Source organism: Anopheles marshallii, chromosome 2, assembly GCF_943734725.1.
Source record: "Anopheles marshallii chromosome 2, idAnoMarsDA_429_01, whole genome shotgun sequence".
Taxonomy (NCBI): domain Eukaryota; kingdom Metazoa; phylum Arthropoda; class Insecta; order Diptera; family Culicidae; genus Anopheles; species Anopheles marshallii.
The window spans coordinates 33,344,305-33,365,272 of record NC_071326.1 but is presented as its reverse complement, the minus strand read 5'-3'; the positions used below and the strand labels follow the sequence as shown (position 1 = coordinate 33,365,272).

Genomic DNA, 20,968 nt, shown 5'->3' with positions numbered 1-20,968 from the left:
ATAAAATGCTCTTACACAATTCCCGCCGGGTCTTAGGGGGGAGTTCTGGGTTCTGGGTTCGGTAAATGTCGCCTGGGAAAAATGGTGTGAAAAATGGGTTTTGTGTAGCTGGAACTTGTAGCGAAAAAGGAAGCGTACGAAAAAGCGTCCGGTTGGCCGCTGCGAAGAGCGCTTTAATGCGAAAACGATGTTGCTAAGATAGGTTTGTACCCCGGTGAAGTTAATCCGCTTGTTACGGAATTGCGAAAAGTTATGCGTTTTACGCCGGAAATACGATTTTGGAGATATGTTGAACACGTAAATACTGGTTTGGTGACTAATTTATTTGATTTAATTTTTGAAGCTGTAAATATGGGGATTTATTTTTTTTTTTTTTAATTCACAATGTGAACCCCTTGCTAATTGTTTCCTGTTTGCTAATCAATTTTGTGTAACACGGTGTGATAACGTGTTAATTTGCGTGTTCTTTGTTGATTGCTGGTGATGTAGCTATCATAAGCCCTGTGTAGTTATCATGCACAATCAAAACGTTTGTTTTAGTACTAAATATTTTGTTGAGAAATTGTTTAACCCGTTAACCGATTAGCCCGAGAAAGTCTCGGGCAACAAAATCCTTGCATTATAACGTAAGCGATGATTGATATATCGTACGGGTTCCAAGCAGTAATCCTTTTTACTCAATTTTCGTTAAACTTACAGGATTACGAAAAAAATTAAATAATCTACTTATAGAATTATCAACATGGGAATAAATTACAGGCCCCTAAATAGATCGGTGACCATGTTGAGACGAGTACTAAAAATTAGGCACAACGGCCAAAGGGCGAAAAACGAAATAAGGTCTAAGGTGATTTACTAAGCATGGTATATTTAATGCAAATAATAAAAGTGAACATTATTAAAAACAGACAATTGAAAAATAAACTCAGCCAAACACGTCAAAAGTAGCTGCGTGTTCAGTAAATTAACTGCAGGTCGCCGAAATGTATGCATTGATCAGTTGCTATCACAAAGAACACGCCAAAAGTTATGCAATCAATAGCATGAAGTCATTTTTCACCAGTGTACACATTCTTTTGTGCCCATTTCATCTTTGGCAGCAGTGTTATGCTGTTACTAAACTTTTTCTTTTCGTTTTTTTCGTTTAAAATCTATCTTAAATTTATGGCATTATCTTAATAAATGTATTTTTCATTAGCGAAGAACGGCCAGGAAGCATTGCTATAATGAATGTAATACAAACGATAATATGATGTGGAGAAACTTTTAACAAAAATTAAATACTTGCACATCGTGCGTGTTACATACCCAAGTACACTTTTTGTAGTAACGCTTAGAGCAAAAGCTTCCAGCCAGAAACCATCCACCGGTGGTGTTGATTTGCGGTGGATTGTATTAAAACTTTTAATTCAATCCTGAACCAAGCCGCATGCCCCGTAATGCCAAAGTCAACCGTCTTTAAGTGGTGGCTTACTGTAACGGGAGTCCTTAGGATCATAAATACCGACCAAGTGCTTCCAATTTGCATGTGTGTGCAGAAAGTCACTCTGACCTTTCACTGTGCCCTCCGTTCGCTCCGGACACGGTTGTGGTAGCAGCATCCAGGGAGGTTCCCTAACGCTCCGAAGAGATGCTGCGCTTTCAAGGTTTTGTTCCCGGCGAGATGTGCAGGGTGTGCAGGGAGAAATTTGGCAGGGTATTGGGTTTTGGGCTTTCGGGCAGATGAAGAAATATGCAAATTCATCGCTCCGTATTTCGCTTACCGAGCAATTGATTTATCCATTGCCGGGCGCTTGCTTTCGACAGCACCGGCACAGGACGCATTTATTTCCTTGTCTTTCGATTCCACGGCTCAATCTTCCCTCGGGACGTGGAACGTGTGAACGGGCGCGGTATGTATGCGTGAAGACGGGGAACAAGGGCAAAGATGCTTCTGAAGGGAGCTTATCTTTTAAAAAGCCAAAGCAAACGAGCAGCGCTCCAGCCGAGACATGCCGGGCTTGAAGAACTGGAGATGGTTTTTAATTTCTTCTGTTCGCAAAGCTTTAGCGCTTGTATTTCCTGCAGGAATTCAAACAAAACGAAAGTGAACGGGGCGAACAGGAAATGAAAAAGACGTAAGGTGAGCGGGCCCGGCTACCAAATGGAAACGAATGATTTTGCTTCTCCGAATTGATTATCGATCACTTCTTCACATTGCATCGCATTAACAAGGCGCGAAGCTTGGGAGGGAGCCTTATCGGCACGGGGTCGACCGGGGTTGGCTTATGTGGGTTAGGAATTCGCTTTCCCGAAATTGATGCGAAGCTCTTCCCCTTTTGGACTAGGCCGGTTGGGACAGCTGCCTGGAAGATTAATGGGGAAGTTGAGCACCAGCAGCAGCAGCAAGCACTGGCAGGCGGCTTGTGACTGATGTAAGGATATGCTGCCAGCGAGTTTTTGTGACCCTTTGTACTCTTTCTTTACCATGGTACGGGTTTCCTGTTCTATTTTTTTTGTCTTGCGATCGTTTCCTTTGAAACACTCGGGTTAAGCATGTGTTTAATTCCGCAGTGTCACAATGGCGTGTTTGACTCGATGATAAATCTTTCCTGTTTCGCCTGGTTAATATTCTCCCGGGAGGAGATCGTTTTATTGGCCCGTGATTTTGGGGCAGGGTCGTTAAATGTAAGGCACCGTCTGGCAGGACGTGGTATGCAGAAGGATGGTACACAGAATGGGATAATAATTTGCCTTGTTTTTATGGTGACCTTTTCGTTTCCTTTTGTCTCTCGTTGTCGCGCTCTCACTCCGTCCCAGTACACACGATACAAGCGTGACGATATGGACGATACTTCAACACAAAGAATGGCTGGCCCGCCGAGTTGTGATAAATATTTAAAACATTCGGGTCAACCTGAGACACGAGATAAAGCTCTATTAAAATTATTTCAAACACTTTTTCATACTTATCCTGCTGCTTGTATGAAAATTTAAACCAATGGCTGGAGTGTCCTTCGAAACAACGCTGCGTATCGTTTAAAGGTTCATTTAGGCATCGGGTAACTTTTATCACGTACCAAGTACTATTAGGTTACTTCGGAAGATTTGCTCTGTTTTCGTTGGTGTACTTGTTGAAGACTAGTTGAAGATACGCTACGTTATTATGCTAGTTAGTCAAACAATCAGAATTACTCTGAACGGCTATCAATTACAATATTGCAGTCATCTTTCACGCCTTCACACCAAAAGGCGCATGGCAAAGCCCGTAACAAGCTGAAATAGTTTCGAAAATTGCCTAACTTTAGGCATATTGTTTTACGGTTTGCATACTTTATGGCAAATTCACAGAGCAAACAAGAATGCCAGCAGTGCTTACAATAACTAAGCTTGTTATAACTTTCTATTCAACTTTCTAATCCTTTCAAGTCCTGCCGAAGGTTCTTCAGGTTCATAAAGTAGTGCTCCACCCAAACCGCGGGGGGACCTCCTTTGCATACAAATCCTTTCATGTCACCTAGCCAAAAGCTAACGCCACTCTCGGTACGACCTTATTGTAAATGAACCCTGGCGTACTCACGCTCCCCATCTCAATAGCATCCCCCAGCGAACTGTGTGCCATTCCTGTGCGATGTGAACTGGACATTTTTTGGTTCCCGTTTGAACAGCAGTCGGACGTGGCACACTCATAAAACTGTCACCGGAAGCAACTGTCGAGGCCGGTTCACGGAGTTCACGGTGCGGACAAAAACTTTCGTAAAGTTAATTCCATTCAAGGGGCAGAACAAAGGAGAGAACAAGCGAGACAACAAACACAACAACAGCGGCAAAAACCAATGGGAAAGACTTCAAACCAGCGCGTTCAACCGTCGAACGGGACGAGTGCGTGCATACTTGCAGGCGGTTAATTTTACTGCCGCGTGCGGCACTGGTACGGAACGACCAGTTTACGACGCTTGGAAGGCAACGGTGATGCTGTGTACTTGCCGCTTTGTGATTATATCCAGAGCATCCAGCAGGCGGCCTGGTTCTGTCAAAACCTTCGGGCAGATTGCATTCCACACCGTATGGGCCGATGAGGGTTAGTGTTAAAGTTTGCTGCTAAACTCACCCTCTCCCAGGGAATGGCCACTTTGGCCCCGTCCCCTCGCTTTCGGGACATGTTTCGGGCGTATGGCCAAAATCGTTCCCCCTTGGCTGGGATGGGGTGCGGAGGTATGGTTTTGTCTCGCGCATATACATGTGTCAGTGCAGGAGTTTAACCTAATTATTCTGCAACACCATCCCTGGCATGGTTTGGGGGGGGGGGATGTATAATTTGCCCCGTGAGGGGTAGTGGTAGAAGATTGGGAAATGCCGGAGGAGAACCTTCTCATGCCCTGGTGCCATTACCCATGGGGATGAATATCTTTCAACGATCCGGAAAACCGCCGGTTGAAAAATTCGCTAGAAGTGGGAGAAAAATTAAAATAAAGTACCAACATTCCACACAACCAATTAAAAAGAAACAACAAACTTCTCGTCCACCCTCACCCCTCCCCACTGTCCTCGCTCCCTTGTGGACGTGGACTGATTGATAATTAATGTTTATACAAAGCGTGATGCTTGGATGCCGCTAGGCGAGGGAAAATTGGGTTGGAGGGAAGGGACGAGAGGGGGGTCAACAAACGTCCTCCAAATAATCCTCTTTGTTATATGCTTCCTTTTTTTCTTGCTGGGTTTGCTGCAATCATCCTAATACGTACGAGGTTCAAACTGGAGCCAAAAAGTCAAATGCGGATGACAAGCAGAACCCACTTTTACCCTACTCCCCATGGACAGAATTTTATAGCACACAATCACACACACACACACACACAAACACACACCGACTCGGGAAGAACTGCACTGGAAAGCGTTTGTCAAACGATTTGAACAGAATAAACCAGTGGAAATCCACTCGAAGAAAGGCACTGCCCGACGGCCCACGGACATGGTGCTTTCCATCTGGATCATGTATGCATATTTGCTGGCGGATATAACGCTTAACCCAAGCCAGCGGCACCACCCAACCCGGGTCAGCTCGGGGTGGCCTAGTTTAGTGTGGCAATCGCATCGCTATGCACATTGCATACATAAAGGCGGGAACGGATGTACTATCCGGTGCCGTTTAAGTACACACAGCACACACACACACAGCACACACTGTCAATTTGGGGAAAAATCGTTTGCCAACTGTTTTCTGTCCAGTGGCACAAGAAATCAGTATCTCTTTGCACAAAATGTATAGTCTCCTCAAAGGAAAAAAAAAAACACCGGAACAGAAATCCTTTCACTAATAGACCCGCAGTGCAGCATGTACCAAACCCGCTCCACATCAGCGCCGAACGTGTAAAAAGTTATCCACACACACACACACACCGGTCACCGTGCCGGTATAAGATGCGATAGCGCACATCGAAAAAGTCAAATGTTAATCAACCGTTACAGTGTGCCGCACGCCCGCCCGGACTTGTTGCGGAAACGTTGTGCAGCAATCCGGGCGGGCGAACCAACGTACCTCCTCCGGTGCTTCCCCGCAGGGCCGGATGCTAATGGAGTATGTAATGTTCGGCCCCCGGGATCATCGCCACCTCGTTCGGCTCGTTATCGTTTAAGCATGGTTGATGATTTTTTTATTCAACGTTATCGATAGTACCCGAAGCAAAGGGGGCCAGAAAGGGGACAGGGGAAAGCGGAGTAGAAGCAAGTGGAAGGATGGATATGGACACCAAAAAAAAAGACCCCAGCATGCCGATGCTGCTGATGATGATGGGAAGCGGACAACGAAGATCTTGGCAGCCCCCTTAAGCTGGCCGAGATAACTGTTTGGATAGATGAAATGAGGTTATGAAATATGCAAAGCATCGTCATTCCGATGCAGTGGGATGCGAACCAACCGGAACGTCACCGCACACTCCGGCAAGGTTTCCGGCGTTTTTCTTTTTTTTTATTTCCTACCGTACTGTTGCTGTTGTTGATGTGGGCGATGGCAAAGGTGAGACTTGATGGTCCGGATATTGAGATCCGGTTCCCTTAACCACCGTACACTTTAGCGCCAGCCACGGGCAGGTGGGATATATTCATGGGAAATCCCATTTCATGCTGCGCATCTTTTGTGAATGCCATCTTTAGAAGGTAACACACGGGGATTGGGGATCTTCCGGTGAAGCACCCATTCAAGAAGCAATGAGTGTGCCGAAGCAGATGTGTAAACATTGACCCAGCAGCAGAATGCATCCATTCAGTGCAGTAAATCAAACGGCTTTACAGCGCAAACAACGTGACGTTTTGTGATTAAGAATGTGTGTGTGTGTGTTTTTTTCCAATTTTTAATACACAACGTTAATTACTGCACCCATTTCGTGGGTATACACGCTGCGAGCGGGCTTTGACATTTGCTAGTTACCAGTTGGCCAGCTCTATAAAATGGGAACTTCCGGAGCAGAACAGGCGTAGTTGTACGTTGGTGTTTCGCGTGACCGGAAGTCCCCGGGAGCTGGTTCCGTTCTTTGGAATGGAACCCTTAGCGTGTGAAGTGACGGAACCGAGTAACTTTGGGGCACTGTTGCAGAGCGTTTACCAGTGTTTAACTTCTGGACCAGTTACCACTTTTAACTTTGCCTTTCGCACCGACCACATCCACAGGTGTCCAACGATCCAAGTGGCATGGCTGGATGGTTCTGAACGTGGCGGTAGCAGGTGCAGCAGCAGCAGCAGCTTGGACCGCTTGGCCAGCGTGCCGTCGGAGGGCCACGGCAATGGTCTGCACCGTGGCCACCGTCGGTTGGGATAGTTCGAGCAGCAACGAGCCCGCTTCCGAAGCATGCTAGTACCGCATCCGCTTCCGACTACGGTCCAACAACGATCGCGTTGCCAATGAAGGCACTCGGGAGACGCGCGGACGGACGGCAACACGATCGGCAACTGACGGTAGTCTTCCTGCTTCTAACGCTATGGCTCTCCGGTACGAGCAGAATGTTACCGTCTGGGGTGGCGGGAACCGGCACCGGACCCGCCGGCTCACTCAACAACATCACCTATAGCAACACCTTGGTCAAGACGAAGTATGGACCACTGCGGGGTATCGTCTTCCGGACGGTACCGGTGGTCGTCGAGGGCTTCCTGGGTGTACCGTACGCGTCACCACCAATCGGCAGCCTGCGGTAAGCTGCACAAACAGGCGCAGGCGATGCGTACGATTGCTCTAGCTCCATTTCTCCCCACAGGTACATGCCTCCGGTTACGCCGTCTACCTGGAAATCTCCCCGTTTGGTCGATCGGTTCGCCCCAGTGTGTCCGCAGAAGTTGCCCAAGCTAGACGGTACCGATGCGGGAGTGCTGGGAGACCTTCCAATCGATCGACTGAAGCAACTCCGACGGTTAGTGCCGACGCTGGTCAACCAGTCGGAGGACTGTCTGTATCTGAATCTGTACGTGCCCCACGCAGGTAAGTGACGCTGGTGACGCACGTTACAGGACGCAACGCCGAGAAGTGAGCCACGGGTACGGCCTCAATTCCGTAGTGCATTGCAGTGTAGAACGTTACAAGCACGACTGCAAGCATTGTGGGAGTGAAGTCGCCCGATGGCATACAGCAACGAACAACCGTCCAATTATTCCCCGGCAACAACGTACATCGATGTGCTGGCAACGATTTTCAATTCCCTAATTTTGATTCACCCCAATACACCCACCAATTGCGCGCCACGCCAGATGATACCGCTCATCGGCCGGATCACCTCAAACCATCAATTGTATATATCCATGGCGAGTCCTACGAGTGGAACTCCGGCAACCATTACGATGGTTCGACGGTGGCAATGAACGGGAATGTTATCGTAGTTACAATAAATTTTAGGCTAGGAGTTTTAGGTAAGTGTGCACGCGGTCCCCACTCACTGCCCTCTAGCATTTCCCCCCCCATTGGCCATGGTTAACTGTGCTCATCAGCAAAAAGTTCGCAAGATAAATACCTTCATTTGATGTGTTTCTTTTTTCCTTTGGCGAAAGTTTCGAATAAAGCTTACGAACTTCGGCAGCAGGTGTGGTTGTGTTTTTGTTTTGTGGAAACTTCTTGCTCGTAGAACAAAGACCGTGGACATTTTTATGAAGTTTACGAAGAGGCAAATAGCAAACGACACATCTGTCCGGTACTGGTGACACGGTTCGGGATCGAAAAGCGTACAAATTGATACTGTGTGCCGAACAAAGGAAAGAGAGAGAGAGAGAGAGGGAGAGAGAGAGAGAACAAAAAAAAGTTGTTGATATGTTTATCCACAGCACTTAGCTCTAGGACTCGCACAAATTGAGCTGTATCTTGTTTGTGGTGTAACAAACTTTCACCGAACGGTCTTCATCAATGGACAATTGAGATGCGCGGCTAACAGTGCGATACGGAAATGATTACCTGTAGGGACTTAGTTTAAAATTTCAATTGCGATAAGGTGCATTGGGGAAAACGTTCTATCTGAATAGGTACGGTTACACGATACAAATCTTTAACTGCAAATCTTATCCATACATACAGTAGCAATTAAAAACGATTCGCGTGAGTTTCGTGTTCAAACGATACAGATCTTTTAGGAGTATGTTTATCTTTTTCTGGCTACTGTGATCAGACATCGTTCCTTTAGTACAACTGAACCGCTAAACGGTTGTCAAATGATTGCAAGCAAAAGATTTGTGTTGTCCACCAAAGTTGGTCAATCTTTTCTGCTCAAACAAATTTGCCATCTCTACTTGAATACACCCACACGTGCAAACAATAATTAGCAAAGGGTAAAAAATCGAGCAGGAATTGTATCGTGTGAACGTACCAAATGATCGATCTATTGGAAAAGAGTGTGCCCAGAGTAATAAGTTGAAGTTATTAAGTTGAGAAATGAACTAAAGCTAGAAACTAGAGTAACAAAGAAGTCAGTTAGATCGACTTCTATTAGTGCGTTACTGTTCGCGATACGCTACCGCTGAAATATACTCAAGGTTGAAAGACGCCTACAAGTATGCAATAGAATTTTAGGGATGATCTTTGATCGTCAATGGGGATACAGCAATTGTACAGTCAACCCTCGCTGGTTAGGTTTATTTTAGTTGGCCACCCAGCACACCCAACCATCGAGGTTATCATTTTCAATAATCCTGGCCTACTAAGCATGACAGAACAGAAACACACTACAACTATACCACATTCATATCATTAAAACTTCAAACGTCCATTTCCAGTTAAAAAGGAAAGCGTATGAGCGGTAAATAATTCAAAGTAGTTTTCTTCCATTTCATTTCCGTCGTTTTTATTCTTGCCAACATTACACTTGTGCACTTGTGCCAGCAACGAAGCGTAACAAAACCAATGTCCGCTTGGTAGAATGAAATCTTGCAAATTAGCGAGATCATTATCTGGTGGGAAGTATCTGTGTGTGTGTATGTGTGTGTTCTACTGTGACGGTTTTGCTCACTGTTCCGAGAAAACGATAGTACGATGGTCGTGCTGAACGTTTGAAGCAATATTGTACCGTGAAATGGGTGATGCAATGAAGGGAAGAATTCAAATAAAGCTCAACCGACGTTGTTACCCGGCGCGACCTACTGATGAGTGCCGTTGGCATACCATGGCGTAGACTAACCGACCAACTAGTCAACTAACCATTTTCCGACCTTTTGCCTGCTTCGTAACGCTCATTTGGAAAGGTTTTTTGAAAACTGGTGCTAAGGGAAGTGCTCAAGGCAACTTCGGGCTGATGGATCTTGTGGCCGGTCTGCACTGGTTGCGAGAGAACTTGGTCGCGTTCGGGGGTGACCCGGCAAAGATTACGCTAATGGGCCACGGGACAGGTGCGGCCCTCGCCAACATCCTCGCGGTATCGCCGGTGGCAGGAGGTAAGCTTGTTGATACCCGTACAACCGTACCGCAACGTTACCAACCGAGCTGCCATTTTTGTCCTCCCTATTTTCGACAGATCTGATCCATCGTGTGGTGCTGCTGAGCGGTTCCGCACTCTCACCGTGGGCCATCCAGCGGGATCCACTGTCCGTGAAGCGCAAAGTAGCTCAACAGACCTCATGCACGGGCGACGTGGTGAACGAAGATTTGGCCCCCTGTTTGCGAACCAAACCACTAGCGGAGCTTATGAATATATCGTTGAGTAGTCCTAGGTAAGTGTTCCGTTTTTTTGTTTGTTCGTTTGTTTGTACCGTGCGCAGCAGTTGGTGTGTTGCCCACCATCAAACCAAGCCGAAGGTATTTGATGTCTGGGCGGGAAACTTGCACTCCGTTGACGGTGCAACCCAACAGCCCATTAGCTTTACATCATAAATGTTTCATGGTGTCCTCGGAGTGTTTATACTTTTAATTACGAGGTCGACACGGTCACAAATCGGCCCCGTAAACCCCTTTTCCGGAAGCACATTTGTTAAAAGGGTACCCTTTTTGCAACAGCAGCACCAACAGAATGAAAGTTATGGTACGATGCCATCATTATTATTTTATGCGAGTTTTGCCGAAGTATTTGCCAGTGATTCTAATGTGGTTTATTATTATTTCAAATGTTTTGGGGCTCTATTAAGGTGTATCACTTTTGCATGGGCAATTATTGAACTCTTTGTTGGGTGATTAGTGGTTAAATGTAGCAAATTAATAAAGCTGCCTCAGAACGGCGTTGATAGGGCCGGTTTGGTAAAGTTGTGCAAATTGCATACTTTTGGGGCGATTAACGAATAATTATCATTTCATGTTGATCGAGTTTTGTTAGGTTGATATGGCAGCTGCCCGAATAAACAGAAATGTTTTTCAAGCGTGGTCACTCGAAAGACTAACACTAGGTTAAACAGTGTCAATCAATTAATTTTGATTGCATACTTTAAGGCGTTATGAACGTAAGATAAAAAGGGAAATTCATTGCCTTTTTCCGAACGTTCACAAGAGTTAAGTTAAACACTAACGAGTGGTATTATGTAGATGTACCACAAACTTGTAACTCCTTTATGAAAGGTGGTCAAGGCGTTTTAAATAAAAAAGTGTAGCCTTATGAGAGAGTAAAGGTATTATTTGTAGAGTGATATTTAAACTTATCTCCCCGATAACTCCCTCGAGGTCACGATTTGCCATTGCATTGTAGGCGATTTGCCTACAATGCCAATTTGAAAGTTTCGTTCCCTTCCTGAAATCATTCCTAAACAGTAGGGAGTATTGGTAGGGGTACTAATTAAAATGCACTGAACGCAAATAATTACAGCGTGCACGTCTTTTTTGTTACTGCCTTTTTCCTTGAAACAGATAAAAGTGCCATTTCTGTGCCTTTTATTCCATTACTGTATTGAAAACAAAAGTGCAAATCAACCCAAAATCGAAAACGACCGACGCTTTTTTTTTTGGGCGATTGCTCAGATTACATAGAACTCGGGCAACTCGCGACTTTACCAAACTGGCAGTTGTGTGGGTTTCACTTTAGGGCAGTAAATAGAAATTATTAGCGGAGCAAAAATAAATAAAAACAGCTTACCTCGAGAAGGGAACAGGTTAGCGGCGGGAAGCAAATATCAACAAACTCCTACTGATAATTATTATCTTGTGCTGATTTTTAATTTCCTTCCTCTCATTTCAACCGCTCGCGGCAAAACAGATTTTTGCCAGGATTTGCACCGTTTGTCGACGGAACCGTCATAACACCGGCCAAGGCGGCCGTTATTAATAATCTTAAAATACCGACCGACTCCGCGATCGCCAGGTAGGACGATGTTTACGATGATGACGGTAATGATGATGATGATGATGATGATGATATTTGGAGGCCCGACCCTTATGACCTTTTCTTCACGCGCGTAACTTTAGCCTATCCGTGCAAAAGTTTCGTACTAACCTCTGCCTGTCTACACTTCCAGCACCAGCGGCATTGAGTTCAGCAACTTCCACAAGCAGGACGTCCTGTTCGGGCTGACAACGTACGAGTCCTACCTCGAGCTGACGGCCGCTGATCTCGAGTTCGGTTTCAACGAAACCAAGCGCGACCGCATCCTGCGCACCTTCGTACGCAACACCTACCGGTACCATCTGAACGAGATCTATTCCGCGCTGAAGGTAAGAACCGAACCCTCCAGTTCCGTGTATTCGTGAGCGTTCGCGTGAGCTGCGGTTGAGCCGCAACCCAAGCACACCGAAACCACAGTCAAAGTGAGAGCGTAAACTATCTTTAAGCAAATTCGGTTGAATTCCTTCCCTTGAAGTTCCGTGTGCAGCCAAGCGCTATAATCTCGCAACCGTGTACAAAAAAAAAAACACCCCGAAACGTTAATGTTGGTGAATAATGAAAAGAAAACTTGACGGTGGTTTCGAAAAACGCGGCTACGGGGAGTATAAACGGCACCGTTCGGGTGCCTTGTGTCTTAATTCACTGCTTCTGGTCGCTCGTTTTAATCAATAACAAGCCAATTTTATTATTTAACAGCAAAACAAAGCAAGGTCAAACATTTTAAACGTATCGAAGCCCAATCAAGGCAGGCTTTTGGTAAAGTAAAAGTTTGCAATGTGGATTGAACGGAAGGTGCAGGGTTAGTTGCCCAAGTTGTTATTACGCATCGTAATTTCGAAATTGAATGCCATACTTTTGCTTTGTTTATGTTTCGCAACAGTTTTTGGCGGTTTTTTTTCACAACTTTTCATAAGTTCCTTAGCGGATGTTCTCCCTTTCGTAAGTGCTATTCGAAATTTATATAGTATATGGCTTAAAGTCATCGATAAAAGTATGTTGGATGTATTTTAGATTTACTTGAGATTGTAAAATAAACAATACAAGTCATCAAAATTATTAAATATTTGTAGCTAATTCTTAATTCTAAAATATCATAAATTGAATATTAATAATTTTCGATACGGTATTACAATGTGTGTTATATCCTTTAGTGTAATTAAACATCAGATATACAAAGTTAAAATATGCCAATCTTAATGTTACTAGCTAGGAAGTACTTGGTGTTCAAATTTCCTGTTTTTAACCAACTTTCGGTATTACCTGTCTTAACAAAGTCCTCAAATTGTTATTCAACTTCCGTATTGGAAAGTTTAATTCATAAAGGAAAGTTTGACAAAATAGTGTCACCAAATAGACCATGATTGCTTAAATTCGAATGATTAGGAGTTAGACCAAATTTCGCTTTGTTAAATTCAGGTTTGGTTATGTATTTGGTGAGGGTCGACTGCATTACTTTGTTAATCGCAAAAGTGAGAAGTTAAGCTTTGCTCGCAGTAAACTCTGGAAATTATACGATGGATAGCATTATTTTCAACATTTTCAGCAGCTTGCCTTCCACGTGAAAATGTCTTCAATCTCCACGAACCAGTCCAGACCAGACCCAGAGCGGGACTTGTGGTTGTACATCCAACTTTACGAATCTAATTTGTGGCACATCTCCTATCGTTATCTCATTAAAGTTAAGGATCACCCTTTGTGACCTATTGATGGGAACAATTAATGCATTCAACCGCGATTAGCATCTGTTTATTTTCAATTTATCCTTTTTGGCTGAAAGGCAAGCACAATGAAATTTATAATTCAACACCGCTGTGCACGGTCTGAGTGCTGACTAACCCTGCAAAAGCAAAACTTTGACATTTCGTTAACGAACGTTTCCAGCAAAAGTTGGCCACTCTCGCGTCGCTTGTCTTTTATACAACTTTTTTTTATTCATGAAGCCAGGCCAGGCCGTATTGCTTTTCATGCAACTTTAATTATGACAAAAAAGGTAAAAGCTTTTTAGCGCAGCGGTTACAGTAATCTTTTCGGCTTTATCGCCACCTTCGTCTCTTTCATACACTTAATCTCTTGCTGTAAATTGGTCGCCAAAAATTTAACGAACGACACAACTCAGCCGATCCTTTACGTTCACTTTGATCATCCCTTGGTAGCACCATCCGCAAGGCTATTGAAACATCCGCGTAAACCTTTGGCTACAAAAATATTGGAAAATTTGCTTTAAATTGATTAGCGCAAACAAATTAATGCCAAGCCAAGCACTAGTATTCGGCTATTACAAAAGGGAGGTGGTGGTGATGGTGGTAAATTAATCACAAAAAAATCTTATTAACGTTTCGGCAAAGCGTCCACAAGCGAGGAGCCAAAAGAAGCGCAAATCCGTAAATTGCCAATTAACTAATAAATGGGTAAAAGTCAAGCGAGGCGCCAGAATCGAATTCTTCGGCTAGGAATGTTTGATCCATCCTTCGTGTTTTTGCTATAGAGCTAAGAAAGGATCGTGTAAGAGAAAAGCAGCACAAAATAAATGTCCGAAACCGGTCCGAACTGTCAGGGACATTTATTTTGTGCTTCCTTTACGAACACTGCGCCTCGGAACACTGGTGGCAGCAAGGGATAACTTTTATCCGACATCGAAATGGATGGAAGAAAATGTTTCCCCCCCCCCCCCCCCCCCCATGTTATTCGTTTTCGCTTTTTGGTGTTGAAAATGTGGTCACTAGCAGGGATGCTTTTAGGTGTGAAAAGTTTGGAGATTGATTTTTAAGTTATCCTCACAAAAAAACGCCTTACTGGTTTGACCGTGTGCTAATGCATTAGTGGTTGAACTTTGTTTCTTCTTGGTATTGCTTGCCCTTTCCTAGAACGAGTACACCAACTGGGAACGTTCGCCGAGAAGCGCATACGGATATCGGGACGCTATGTTGGAGTTGCTGAGTGATGGACTGACGGCGGCTCCACTGGTTCAGTTAAGCCATCTGCACAGCCTGCAGGGTGGACGATCGTACTTTCTGCACTTTAAGCATCAGTCGCACGAGTGGAAATTTCCCCAGGTAAGAGTTGATTGTATTGAGCAAATCTCTCATCATCAAGAAACTGAAAAGTTATTTACTGTCGTACGGATTGCATGCTTTAAGGCGCAATTTGCGAGGAAATTTTCTATTTGTTGTGTTTTTTGACGCCATAAATCTGGCCAGGTATTTGAATAGGTTATGATTGCAACGATTATATTTCTGCCTCTCTTCCTACTTCTCTCCCTCCACACCTCTTCTTACATCATGCATCCACAGCGGAGTGGGTCGGTGCGAGGCGAGGATGTGCCTTTTGCATTAGGATTCTCACCATCACCGATGTTTCCACTCACCCTCACCAGGCTGGACATGCAGGTCAGCAGTACCGTGATGCGTTACTTGTGTAATTTTGTAAAAACAGGGTACGTATCGGCTACTGTACGCCTTCGTATAGCGCCGTCCACCGGAAACGATGGAGGCGCCTGGTTGTTTTCCGGTTTAATGCCCATGCACAGTCACCAGATATGATCTGCTGTCACATGCTGAACCATTGTCTTCCACCATCATCCACAGCAATCCAAACGGGCTTCGTTCGACGCGAATGGATGTGTTCGTGAATAGTAACAATAAGCGTAGCTGGAATCCGGCAAAGAAACCGCACAACGAGACGCTCATGCGTCAACTGCTGTCGTCCTTTCGGCAGCAGGAACCGCTTCAACCACGAAATCCACTTCCGGCCATCCCCGGGCAAACGCCTCTTACACCGGAGCAGGCCTTGATGCAGCAGCAGCTGCAGCAGTACTACCACAAGGAACAAAATAACCGCCAGCAGAAACACTCGCGCCGGAAGCGGACGAGATATTCGAACGATTTCCAGCGGTACAACTCTGGCGAAACGGGTAGCTACGGGTCGAGCGAGGAGAGTGCCGGTCTGCCAAGCGGATCGAACGGCAATGGTTCGGGTCGCGATGGCGAGGAGGATGATGACGATCGTCAGGATGGTGGAGAGTCCGGCGGTCGGAGCGAGACGGAACCGAGCTATTACAGTGTGGATAGTGACTATGTGTACAGCGGATTTACGACCATCAAGTACAATCTACCATTCTGGGGACATTACGACACCACCAACCAGGTTTTCATGGAAATAGGTGAGTGGGTGGACGATGAAAGGCGCAACCAAAGAGAAGCCCTGTGTTTTGTTTACATTTCCGCACAACTGACAGTTGGGTGTGCCATGGAATTCTAAGAATGTTTACGTAAGGTTCGCTTCAGAAAGCTTCAGAAGTCCAGCAAAATAGTTTTCCTTGGCCAATTCCATAAAAAAATGAGAAAGAAAATCTAGAATTGTATCAACTTAGTTTGGAGATATTTCCGGCTCTGAACGGCGAAAGAACACGAGAATCAAACTCTCCATAAAACAAAAAGTTTAACGAGTTTCTCAGCGCCTGAAGATATGCAATTATCAAGCTTAATAATGCCAAACGCATAATGCCAAACTTATTGTCACTTTTCGTTTAATTGTCCGGTATGAGTAATATGTTATGCTTGCCAACCTCATGATAACTAGAGAATATAAAACAAAGAACATTCAACGAATATCTTTCCATTGCAGGGAGCCAAGTTGTACCGAAGAGCCACTACCGTGGGCACAAACTTTCGCTCTGGCTAAGCTTGATTCCACAGCTACACTCTTCCTTCAACATACCAGAACTATCGATGAGACATCATCACTTCAGCGAAGAAAATCCCATGTTCTACGATGGTATGTGGAGGAGTAGTTACATTCTGTTTCCGATGTGCATTCATCCTCAACTGTCCCATTTATCTACTCCAACAGGACTGGTGCGGGAACAGATCATAGAACCGCCGCTGATGCACATTGGCTTTGTAACGTCGACCACCTCCAAAATGCACAAGACGGAAACGATCGCCTCCACCATACTGCAGTCCATTTCGACAGGTGAGTAATTAACTTCCCTGCTGTATTATTCTTCTATAATAGGTAAAGTCCGGTAAAGTCATTCGCGAAAGTTGCATCCATCTTGTACGCTTATTGTATTCCCTGTCTGTTCCCTTTTTGCAGAATGTCCACCCAATATCACCTTCATCCAGACGGCATCGGCATCCTGGCCACTGCACAATTCTGCGCTTCCCGCCCACCACGGCGACTCCAACCGTAGCCTGATCAATCGACTGACGAACAGCTACCATCGCAGCTACTCAACCGCGCTCGCCATCACGATCGGTGTCGGGTGCTTTCTGCTCTTTCTCAACGTACTCATCTTTGTCGCGATCTACTATCAGCGCGAAAAGCGCGAAAGCAACTCCCGCATGAAGATCAACCTGCTTGAACTCGAATCACGGTTGAACGTCGTCGAATCTTCGTCTGGTGCCGTGGCAGCAGCGGCGGCTGCAGCTGCCGCTGCCTCTGCTGCATCGGGCGACGGGCAGCAGGTAAAGGAGGAAACCTCTTTCAGCGGTGCTCAACAACAAGCAGCAGAAGAGGAGCAAGTGTCTAGTATGAAGGGTGGCACAACGGTACGAGTGGTTTCCAGCACACCGTGCGGTACTGCAATCACCAAAGCACCGTCGAGCAGTGGCCCCAACAGCATACAGACAATCGAACTATCGCTAACACCTCACTACCACGGGCACGGACATCCCACATCAATGCGACGCAGCAGCACTTCCGCCATCAAGCACTCGCACAAATGTGAGCTCCAGCAGCAGCATCTGCAGTACCATCATCATCAGTCGTCCTGCAGCAATAATCGTACGGTTTCACCGAAGAAAGTCTCGATCGTATCACCCAACCCATCGGACGAACAATCCTCATCCGGTTCGGCGTCATCGCTTGCGTCGGACCATCCCGCTCCCGCGCAACCGCGTGACACTAGAAGTTATTCCGTGGTCAGTCTCCCGAAGGAACTCTGCAACCAATCCACACAGTACGATCTGGCCGAAGTTTCGCATCTGCTCGTTACCTCGATCGATCCCAAACCTCGACCAACGATGGCCAGTACCGCCACCATGACCAGACGGCGGGATCTACGCGAAGACTTTCGTTCGACGGCTGCCATCGGCGGTAGTACGCGGTCGTTGGCAACGGCCAAAGACTACGCGCATCGAGACGGAACCGAGCTTCTGATGCAGGGCGGTGGTGCGAGCATCTTACGGCCTCCATCGCTGCATCAGCTTCATCATCATCAGCATCTACATCATCTACACCAGCAGCCGCAACAACCCCAGCAACAGCAGCAGCAGGATTCCTCCAACAACAGTAAAAAGCGTGTACAGATACAGGAAATTTCTGTGTAACAGCGGAACGCTCCGTTTGCGGCAATGTAGGGACGGGGATTTCAGGAAAATGCCCCGTTTTTAAGTTGTTTTGTACCCAGCAAGTACTGAGGCAAATGGATTGCTTTGTGTCTGATGGTGTCCCGGTGGCACGTGCGAATGGGGCGGGAGCGAATTGTACATATAACACATAACTTACATACGTTTTTTGTGCTGTAAGAACGGTGAAAGTTGGTTCCATTAAAGCGAAATGGGACGTAAAAACATGGACGCAGCACGACAACACGCTCCGCGGGACATTATCGATTACATGTGTGACAGGTGCCAAATTCGTCCACCACGTGACAAGTGCAAAACGAACGAATAGTGATGAAATAAAGTAAATACGATCGATATCGGAAGTGGAAAGCGTACGAGTGTGTGTGCATTATTTTCTCCATTATCTTTTCCTTTATGTTTCATTACAAAAGGAAACTCACTTTTTTTCTAAAGAATACAGCCTGACTTGGATTTGTCGATCAAAAGGATATTTGAATCCGCCATTTATGTTCGTTGAATGCTTTACACAGCACGATAGCAACCAGAATAAGTCATGATGCAATTGGCAAGGTAAAGCATGGACATGGACTTTTCCTTCCTGGTAATATAACTTCAGGAGATGGTTTTTTTTTGGTTTCAGTGGATAGATTCCATCTTACCTAAATTAGTAATTGGTTTTAGCTAGGTGACAAAAAATCTACACAAAACATTAGACGGTTTAGCGTTTTCTTATTCCCTACACATTGAGGAAAGTTTGACTCTTCTTGTACAAACTGTGGGCGAAACTATTAATCAAGATTTTTTTTTATTTTTCTCTGCAAACTACGTACTTTATGGGGTATTTCTATAAACGCTTAAATTCATCATGTTGCATTCTAATTATTTGTTAATTGCGTATGACAGTTCTCAATGAGACAAAAGTTCCTTAAATTACCCTTAAATCACCCCTAATTTAACGGGTAATTTAAGTGTAAGTTAAGGGAAAATTATCAGTCTTTAATTTATCCTTTCAGGCAGTTTTACATGTTTACATTGGAGCTTCGTGGCAGTCTGTTTTCCCCTGCATTTATCGTCTAATTAAACGGTAAGATTAATTACCCGTGACGGGTAGAGTAAACGGTGTGAAACGTTTTAAAACCACTTTAAGGCATAAACATCATAATAAACACTGTTTCATTTTATGCATTCTGGGACGCCATCACACACACTGCCTGCACAGCACACGAGCTGACGAAGCAAACTGCTCGAATAGGTAATTTAAAAGCGCGCTGTCTAACTGGGTTCCTACTACTGTTTCCTCTGGTGATAATTCACTGACACTAAACTACACAACGCCTGAAAATATGCAAGGTTTATTCACGAGACCATTTTTCATATGGGATTGTAGTTAAATAATTTTTGTTATACTATTTAAAGATTCTAAAACTACTCAGAAAACTGATGTTTGTAAAAAAACATTGCATACCTCCAGGCGTTTGCACCCAAAACCAGATCAAGGTATAGAGGAACGTAAACCACGTGTTCACAGCATGAAAGATGTGATGGCATTGCTGTTTGTATAATTATATCGCTATTCTCAGGTGGCCCGGTACCATCTTCACACGAACGGACCGGACCAAAATCCCATCCGTACCAATCCCCCGTACGCAGGACTTGACTTTCCAACTACGGACAAATAAAGTCACAGAAACTCAGAAATGACAGGCCTGCACCTCTTGAGGTTGTTGTGCCAATTATAAGTAAAAATGTAAGGTGGCTGGTCAGTTAGAAGTTTTCAACAGTACATTATAACATATTCCACTCAATTCATTCACCAAGAAATGGACCCAGGTTTTCTTTCCCTATCGATAAAAACTTTGGCTTACGGCAAGCTTCGCCTAGCGCGTCAGTAAAACGGTTCTGCATGAACAATAAATGGTGGCACGAGGGATTGGTGGTAGGGTCTCTTTCTTGTGTAGCTCTCGCGTAACGTAAACGGTATTCCTCCGGATCAAGTACCTTTCTTGGACGGACCGGAAAGGCAGCCGAGGTTAATGTTAAGCATGTTCGTTGGAATTTTCCGAACTTACCAAACCATCCAGGGAGACTCCCTTGGACCAGTTGAAGCACGTTCTGCTTCAATTTGCAGGAGAACACACTGTTAACGGACAACTATCACCTTACGGTATCTCTTTCTCTCCCAGGACACGCCGCAATCGTCGTATTCTTTTTCGCTATTACCGCTAGGCTAAAGAGCCTACCCGAACGGAACCGGATGGAATGATACTACTCCCCAGCCCGGTATCGAGGAAGTTTCTTGGAACAGATTCAATCTCCACACTCATCCTCCATTGTTGTTCCTCTTCCACGCGCCGGTAAACAGATTCATCGAATTCAGGTGTGTTGCGAAGGTCGAGATTGTGAAAAATGGCAAGAAGCCATCGAGAAAATAGAGAAGGCAGTGCGCCACCCTCCGGTTACAGCCCCGCAGGAAACATTCAACGGATGCGTGGCAGGGAATTTAAACATTTCCGTTGCTTGCCTTCACGGTAAGCGGGAACGTTGCTATCGCAACTGCTGCCGGGCAGGTACGGTTGAGAACACACATACATAAGCGGTCTACGGGAACCTTTCCTTCGAACAATTGGCCGTCTTGCCTACCATCTGCCCTGGAACTTTTCACTTCCTCCCCTTCGATCGTCGCACTTTCGCAATGCCCAAGACGTTTCCCAATAAAAAGGGTGTCGGGAAAGAGCAGATTACATTACCAAGATTCACAACCGAAACCGAGAAAAGCGCGCGTCTCCGGTCTTGGTTCAAATAAAGATACTTATTTATGGTTTGACTACGAAAGGGAAGGAGGGAGGATGCACCTGAAATCGGACCGGCATGTATTTG

General features: G+C 45.3%; 1 protein-coding gene across 1 annotated transcript; it reads left to right on the top strand.

Annotated features, from left to right (window-relative positions):
• The first annotated feature begins 6,768 nt into the window (after positions 1-6,768).
• LOC128715716 (uncharacterized) lies at positions 6,769-18,073 on the top strand. The gene is made up of 13 exons (XM_053810631.1): positions 6,769-7,163; positions 7,227-7,447; positions 7,714-7,872; positions 9,688-9,876; positions 9,957-10,152; positions 11,619-11,723; positions 11,878-12,073; positions 14,609-14,797; positions 15,035-15,177; positions 15,329-15,903; positions 16,368-16,517; positions 16,593-16,715; positions 16,839-18,073. The coding sequence occupies exons 1-13, from the start codon at positions 6,877-6,879 to the stop codon at positions 18,071-18,073; spliced, it is 3,768 nt and encodes a 1,255-aa protein (XP_053666606.1). The 5' UTR covers positions 6,769-6,876.
• The last annotated feature ends 2,895 nt before the right edge of the window (positions 18,074-20,968 follow it).